This window comes from Eupeodes corollae, chromosome 1 (assembly GCF_945859685.1).
Source record: "Eupeodes corollae chromosome 1, idEupCoro1.1, whole genome shotgun sequence".
NCBI classification, from domain to species: domain Eukaryota; kingdom Metazoa; phylum Arthropoda; class Insecta; order Diptera; family Syrphidae; genus Eupeodes; species Eupeodes corollae.
This window is the reverse complement of record NC_079147.1, coordinates 38,078,793-38,087,743: the sequence shown is the minus strand read 5'-3', so window position 1 is coordinate 38,087,743 and position 8,951 is coordinate 38,078,793. Positions and strand designations below refer to the sequence as shown.

At 26.4% G+C, this 8,951-nt stretch overlaps 1 protein-coding gene across 1 annotated transcript in view; it reads right to left on the bottom strand.

Moving 5' to 3' along the window:
- Window positions 1-1,693: 1,693 nt before the first annotated feature.
- The window catches only part of LOC129954122 (uncharacterized), a 779,848-nt gene continuing 772,590 nt past the window's right edge, over window positions 1,694-8,951 (bottom strand). Inside the window, exon 10 of the mRNA XM_056067819.1 lies at window positions 1,694-8,628. Within this exon, the coding sequence (XP_055923794.1) occupies window positions 8,587-8,628 (42 nt within the window). The 3' untranslated portion in view covers window positions 1,694-8,586. The remainder of the gene's footprint in view (window positions 8,629-8,951) is intronic.

Genomic DNA, 8,951 nt, shown 5'->3' with positions numbered 1-8,951 from the left:
CTCTCCTGGTAGTCCATAGTCAATTACAGAACTTCCTTGTTTTCCGACAAAAGTATGTTCACCACGTGGATCTCCATCACTTGTTCCATTGAGAATTCGGATTCCAAAAGAGTTAAAAAGATCAAGTATTTGATTTCCTTTATTATTTTTTGTCTTGTCCTTGGATTGTCTCACTATATCTCTTCTTTCGTTTTCATCACCTTCTGTTGTACCCACTCGTCCATTCAGATCTCCTACTATCAGCAAATTTTAGGAGCTTGTTCCACACATAATCAATTCTTTCACCTTGTCGAAATCTGAGTCCCAATTGCTGCAGTTGATATAGCAGGGTATGATACTAAAAATTTCTCCATCTAATCTTATATCTACATAGATTGTATCGTTAAAAGTCTTAAGCAATTAATTGTAACTCTTCAATTGTTTCTTTACTCCGAATATGCAACCTCCACTTGCTCTCCCTCTGGTATGACATCTTATAGCGATCAGATCAAAGTCTTGGAATTTTTTGTCATAATTGCTAAAGTTTGTTTCAGTTGTAAATGTTTTGTATAAAAATATAATTTCGAATATTCTTATCAAAAAAATCAATAAATAAACTCTTATTACTAAGACCAGAAATGTTGTATGACAAAATTTTAAATTTTTTTATAGTGTTTGTAGCATTAATATTTTGCACAATAAAACTTTTTATTAGACAGTTTAATAACAAAGAATCACTTACTGCTGCTATCAAAGAGGCATGGAGTGCAATTTCACTAAATTACTTAAAACAACTGTATGATTCACTTCTCAACAGGGTTTTTGAAGTTATTTCAAATTAAGGTGGTTACTTTACTACATTTTTTCAATTAGTTTCCTTATTTAAGCTAATGTTTCTATTTAAGGGGCGCAAAAACACAGTGTTTTTAATGAAGTAATTAGAAAAGTGGTTAAAATAAGCTAATGATATTTTCCTGATCATCTTATAAGAACTAAAAGAAAAGGTTGAATTTATATATTTACCAAAGCTCTGCACGGTCTGATAGTAAAAAAAAGTTTGTTTCTATTCAAGTGGAGCGGAGTGTATGTAGTAGTCAGTAAAAAGTTGTTTCATTATAATAAACGTTTTATAATAATAATACTTACTTAAAAATATACTCTTGAATCCTGTTAAAAGTCCAAAAAGCATTTGATTCAAATTGATCAGAATAAAAACAGTTTCTTTATTTTTACAAAATTTTTCTTTATTTTGTTTTTCCTTTTTGTCTCTAATATAATAATATATTTTTTACAATTTTCACTTTATTTTTATTTTTTTTTTTTTGGTTTTGTTTTCTTCTCATCTTTCAATAATAATAATATCAATAATAATCTCTGTTTCATGATTTCATACAATATTTCTTTTTTTTTAATTTTTTGCTTTTTTTTAATTTTATTAATCATTATCCACAATTTAGTTTTTCCTCGTTTTTATGTTTATGTTTTTTTTTTGGTAAATTCTACAAAAATTGCAGGTTATACAGTCAAAATATTTTTTGTTTTAATATTTTATATTTTTTAACTTCAATTATTTTATTTTGCATAAAACAACTTACTCTGTGTTTTTTTTTTAATAATATAATTATGTTTCTTTTTTCTTTCTTGGGGTTTAAATTATTTTTTTTTTGTTTTGTTTTTTAAGTATTAACTTGTTTTTGTTTTACATAACTGAAACTATTCATTGTTGTTTTTTGGTTTTGGATTTTGGATTTTTGTATTTCTATTTTTTGGTTTAGTTTTGATTGCAGTTAATATACATTTTGAATGCATATAAATATTCGTAAACATTTTTTTTTTGTATGGGTCTCTTGTGTTAGCTTGGATTGTTTTTTAATTAATGTTTTTTTTGTATCTATGTATCTGTATGTATTTTTTCTTAAATAATATAATAATGTGTGTAGGTAATTTTGGTTTCATGATACTAAACAATAATTTTTTGAACATTTATATTTTGTTTTTTAAATTATTTCCTTCGTCTTTGATTTTTTTTCACATCTGCATTTAATGTTAATTTTTATTTTGTTTAATATTACTTTCTGCTTTTAAATATAATAAATATTTTGTTTTTGTTTTTAAATATATATATATATGTGTGTATATATATATAGTATTCATGAGTGTATAATAAGTTAGTAATACTTTTTTCATGATTTGTATTATTTGTTTGCATTCAACCAAACCGAGTTACATCAGTGGTAAATTGACTAATTCTTTTATATTTTTTGTTTTATAATATATATGTTTTTTGTTTTTGTTTAATAATTTGTATGTGTACTCCAATAGCATTTTTGTTTAAGGTTTATATAAACTAAACAACAATTTTTTATTTTTTTTTATATCCCCACTAAATATGGCAATTCGCCTTATCGAAAAAGTTTTCTGCTTTTTTGGTTTTTATGTTTTATTACATTTTACATTTATATATATACTACATAAATATTGTTTACATTTTTTTTTCTGTTTCACGTTAGTTTTAATTTTTTAATTTTGTTTTGTTTATGTAATTATGCAACATTTTGTTTTGTTTCTCTTAAGAATACAATATTACTATAGGTTTGAATATAATTTTTTGGTTTTTGTTCATAGTTCTATATTATACACCTTAATCTGCGTGTGTGTGTGTTTAGTTTCATGTGCGTATTTTTAAGTTTTCTTTTTGTTTTTTTTTTTGGTTTCTTTTCTAAAATTAACAACAATAACAAAATATAAAATTTAATTAACTTAAAATTTAGAGAAAAATAAAAATTAGAAAAACATTTTACTAAATTGTATCTTATGGAGTTTTGAATTGCTGAAGCTTTTGACTTTGATTCTTTTGACGTGTTTGCTTTTTCGTATTTTTCTACATAACCTTACTAAAACCTGATTTTTCTCGGTCAATTTGTCTAATTGTCTATTTTAGAAATAATTGTTCGTCTTTCCGAGATACTTAATCTATTGTTGAAGCTTTAATACTTTTATGAAAAAAAGCTTAGGTAAGTTTCCTTTTTTTCATTTTTATTTGATATTTTTCAACCCGTTGAAAAACTCTTGAAAAAAAACACAAAAGTGTACGAAGGAGGACTGCAATAGCAACAAAACCGAAGAGATTATTAAATCCATAAAACGGTCTTATGCTCGAATTTTCCTCAATTTTCTGATAGCGCTCTTTGAATCCATACACCACAAGTTAATCGAAGTAATTCAGAAATCACAAACTGTACCTCGAGAATAGATGTTTCTGACATATGGTACAATTTTCGACTCCAATATAGTCAAAAAAAGAAATTTACTGACTTTAAACAAATTTGATCCAATACAAAAAATCGTTTTTTAAAGTTTGTTAAAATTTCTCAAAAAATCCAATTTGCAGGTTTTTGTTTCTATAAATTTAAGTCCAGCTACAAATTTACATAAAAATATCATTTGCAAATTTTTAAGGACATCATAGAAAAGTTATCATATTGTGGTAAGCATTGGAGCGTCTTCTTTTCAAATTTTCTGCATTGTCAAATTGCAATTTGAATTTAAGTGCAACTTAATTAGGTTAGTAAAGGTAATTACTCAGAGTCCTCTAATTAAATGTGTATAACTTCCTTATTTCATTGTTTTAGAAATTTTTTTTAAGCCTTATTCTCTTTTTTTTTTTAATTTGTCTACTTTTAGCTTTTGCTTTACTGTAGGTAAGGTAAAGGTAAGGTAGGTAGGCAGGCAAGCATACCTTGGTCGTATATTGTACCTTTCTTATATTTTAATTTCCACACTGATTTTTCAACATGCAATATAGGTATACAATTATAAGTAAGGTTGATATAGGGAGCTAAATAAAAAGTAAACATTGAGTCGAGGCACAGATACATAAATTCAACTCAATTTCTATACCATTCCTAGATTTTTTTTTTATATATAGAAATATAAAATATATGAATATGTATTTGTATATGTATATTTTTTTTTCAAAGCTAATCTAGATTTTTTGAAATGAATAAGCTTCAGGGGTTGGTTAGCTGCAATACACAGAGAGTAGAAGAAAAAAAATACAAATTATATGAAAACGAAACGAAACGAGGGAACCCCGGAGGTTATGAAATTCCCTTTAGAATTAAGCTTAATAAATTGTATGTTTTATGAAATGAAAAGGTTTTCTTTCTCTCTCAGCAGCTAGAAAATATGTAGAAGTAGAAAAATATAAATGTTCATTAGAGTGGCGCCAGCATGGACTTTTTTAATAAATTTATATTAAAACAAAATATATATATGTAGACTAGGAATGGTAGGTACCATGTACACATGTATTTGTTTTTTTTTTCTCTTTCTGTGAAATAACTCAATACCCATGAACAGTATATTTGTGTGTATGTAATGCATCTAAGGTCCTTTTTTATGTTGCTTTATATTTTTTTTGGAGGAAAAAATAAGCTTCACAACACTTAAATGAGGAAACCATGTATGCTCATAAATTAGCCTAGTTCTGATGGTCTTTTTTTTTAATTGTAAACCATAAATCTAATGTAACCTGGGAATATATTCTAATTCTTTGATTAGTTTCATAGTTTTCTCAAAGAACGAAGAAAAATCATTTGACTGTAGTTTGGAATCAAATCCACAATAATAAGTACCTCTTTCAAGTTTTTTTTTGATGCACTGCGAAGAAATTAGTTTTTTCAAAACTCAGACATGAAATCAGTTCTACTGAAACTAATATTTCTTCATAAACTAAAATTCGGAACGAAGTTCTTACCACTGACAGAGACATTTTTGGAAATGTTTGCTCAACACAAGCATTTTCTCAAATACAGGATTATTGGTGACCTAAAATACTTCCCACAAAGGTCAGAGCCATCAATTAATTATTGAATGATGAATTAAAAAATGTTCAAGTCATTACTTTAGCATTTTTCTTTCTTTTTCTTTAACTGCAACAAACAATAATGAGCCAGAAAAATCTATATAATATAAATGTTACGTATACGCCCAAGTGAACTACTTAAAAAGTTTGTTTTTTAAGTTACAGTGGTTGTGTTTTTAAATCATAAGATTGGTTGGGGTCTCTGACTAAGACTTGTTTGGTTTGTTGTCATTTCGAACTTGCACGTGTTTTCAAATATGAATAAAGTTGAGAAAAAAAGATAAAGTCGCAAAAGTAATAATAAAGTCTGACAACCAACAATTAGGAAAAACAAGGAACTTAACTCAATTTGCTCTTAAAATTACTTGAAGAAAAAACATTCCAATTTTTTAAAAACAATTCTTTTGAGGTAAGAAGGCGTTTGGTAACAAGGTCTTAAGTAAAAAAAAAATTCATATTCGGTTATTGATTAGGTGTAACAACCTTTTTTTGTTTTTTTCAAGGCAGACAAATTCATATATCTTTTGATATTACCGTCTTAAGTTCAGTGATTAGTTTTAATCTTAAGTCTGTGACGAACCCACTTCGGTGTTAACCTTTAACCTCTCCCTTAATTACTACCATTACAACCTCGGGCTACAGGCTCCCGGGCCCTATTCTGGCAGCAGAATGGAGAGGGTGTCCAGGCCACGGTAGCTTGGCATGTTTGCCTACGCACGAACTAGCTTGCCGACGGGGGGTTCTTGCTACCTCAGCACTGGACGGGGTTACGACTTCATGCCATCTCTAACAAAATTTAAAACAAAATTTAAACCAGAACTGTCCATGGGTTGGAGAGAGTGATCCCTATAGAAAGGGAGGGTCATTGATGGTGTTGACCCTCGTAGAATTTGCCCACCCTTTGTTTCCGACGGATACCACCTTGACTACTACAGGTCCTTTTTGCCTTAATTTGAAGAATTGTATAAATCTTCACTTTCTATTGAATTGCTTTCATCTGTTAAGCTTTCACATTTTTCATAGCTCTTCTAGAAAAAATTCATAGTTCCAAAAATTTGAAATCAAAAACTTCGAATTAAGTATTTTTTTGACATTTAAAATCGCAATCTTTATCATACTTGATACTTGATATACTTACACTTGAGTCTATAATGCCGGTTAGTGACAATAAAAGCTTCAAAACATGTACAATTCTACGTTAAAGAGTGAAAGGGGTAAGTTTAACACCAAACACACCAAAACTTCCCTTTAAATTCCTTACTTAGCTCTTAAAGACATTTTTACATGACAACTTTTTTAAAAACTCTTCTTTTAAAAAACTCTAATTTGTTGAGGTTGAACCCTTAACTCTTTAGTCATCCGGAAATGCTTTAACAGAAAAGGGTTATCCATTGAAACAAAATTTTATGGTCGAAAGCTTCAAACGGTGTAATTGTCCTTTTTTGTATATGACTTTTTGTACCCACCAAAGAACAAGTTTTGACAAACGGAACTGTGATTATTTGATTCACTTTATCGCATGCAACAAGCTATGTTCAAGCTAACCCATTATAAGAGCTTGAGTATACTCGTAGCTCCGATTAATGGCTCCATTCCAGTAACTAATTTTAGGCGTCGCTGGGTTCCATGCTTTACCCCCTCCTTCTCTTTTAGAAAATTTTGAACAATGACTTCAAAATCAAGCTATTTTCCTGAAGCAATATCTTGAGTATAACTCCCATTTCTAGAATCGTAACTTATTTTAGTGTTCTTCAAGAAAAAGCTGCTTGCTAACATTTACCAGTTTTTCAGAAACAATATCTGCAAGTTCCTACGAACTCACCCTTAACCCACATTTTTTCAGTATTTTATGTTGATGAAACCAGGTTTATTTTATGCTTGATGTTACATCTTTAAGTAATAAACTTATTTGAACTTCATTTTCGTTGCAGTTAAACATTTAAACTGTATAGAATGTATGAAAAGACATGCCTCACATCAAGGTTAACATTTAACTAAATTTAACTTACCTCCTTTTCAACTTAGGTTACATAGTTTTCTCATTTTTAAGATTTTTTTTTTTTTAAATAGCAAACACTTCAAAATTATTTAAACCTTGAGTTCGTTAGCATTTCCTAAATTCTCCCATAAGGATACATTTTTTAAAAACCAAAATAAAATGATCACTAAAATAAAAAATCTTCTAAAAAATGTAACGTGCAAAGTAAAAATGTGATTTGTCATTTTATCGGTAGTTGTTTTTTGGGATTTTTTTTGTTTTTCTTTTTCTTGCCTAGGTTTTCAATTATAAAATTTCTATTACTCAATGTTTTCCTAATTTTCCATTTCTTTTGTTTTTCTTTTTAAAGTTAACTATTTGAGAATTTTTTTTCTTCTGATATGTAGCGCAAACATCAACAAATAAACATAACGTAGAAGTATTTTTATTTATAATATCATTTAAGTTAATTAATTTTTTTTTTTGTTTTATTTTTAATTAGTTTCTTATTCCTTTTGGTCATCTTTAATAAATATCCTCGCTCACTTCTTGCAATATAATATATTATTTGCCCTTGTGTATGTGAATTTGTTTATAGTTTTTTTTGTTTTGTTTAATCTTTTTATTTTGTTTTGTTATAAATAAAAAAAAGTAAAAATATTTATCATAAGTAGGTATACTTCTTCCTAATTGTTTTATGCTTTATTTTTTTTGTTTACTTTGTTAATAACACCATTTTGTTTTTATCCAATACAATTTATATATATATATACTCATCTACTAGCATTTTTTGTTTGTGTACCTATTTTTATTACGTCTACTTTAAACATATGCAAAACATATACATCAAACTAAGTGTGTTTATTTTTTCTCTAGGCTCCAATTATTATTATTTATCTTTTGTTTTGTTTAATTTATATATTTTATTATTATGTATGTCATGTTGTGTGATATTGTAGTTTTATCTATAAACTAACTAGGTATACTTAACTACTAGCTAATGTTTTTGTTATGTTTTGTTTTTGTTTAATATTAATGTTTTTTTATATATATAATATATATTTACTTTTTTGGTTTATCATTTAATATCTCTTTGTTTCACTTTTCCTTTAAGCAAAAAAAAGCAATCAAATGCAATAATGAAATGATAATAACTTTTTTCTTATACAAAAAAAATTAACTAAAAATTTCAGTTTAAAATAAAAAAAAACATTTAAAAATTAAAATTAATGCCTAATACCAATATCTGAATTCAAAAATAGTGTCCTTATGAGTTATGTTTTTATTTTTCTTATGCTGGTATATAATATTTGTTGTGTTTTTTGTTTTATATATATTTTATTCTATGTATTTATTTTATGCTATTTTACCTACCCATGTCATTCGATGGAAATTTGATTGTTATGAACAACTTTTTGTGTGTGTGTTATTTTTAAAATATTTTTTGGTTTTCTATATTCATTTTATTTTTAATATTTTTTTTTTGTTGTAACATTGCGGTTTTTGTTAATAACTTTTTAGAGCAATTAATTTACTGCATTTTTTAATTATCCACACTTTTGTATTTTTGTTTTTTTCTGTTAAACTAATTGCTTGTTTTTTTGGATATAATTTATATCATACATGTATATATATATATAAATATTATTTAATATTATATTCATTTATACATATAAATATATGGATTTATTTATTTATATTTTTTTTAACTTTATATTCATATAATAATTAATGTATTTCCTGTGGGGGAGATCTAAACAAACTAAACTAACAAATTTGCTGCTAACCATTCATCTTCTGGTAACTGAAATAATACGAAAAAGAACAATAACACCATAATGTTGAAAGAACAAAACTTATATTTTTTTTGTTTATAGCATTTCTTAATTTTTTTCAAAATCAAATTTGAAAAAAAATATGTAAAATGTGGTTTATTTTGTTGATTGTGTTCTTTTTATACATGAAAATAAATAAACTTTGAAGAAATGATGATTTAAAAAAATTGTGTAGGTAATTGGAAGCAATTCGAAAAAAAATGAAAATGAATACTAAAATCATTACTTGGAAAACATTTTAATAAAGTGAATTATTATTTATGCATTGATAAAATATTTTATTTTTTTGTTT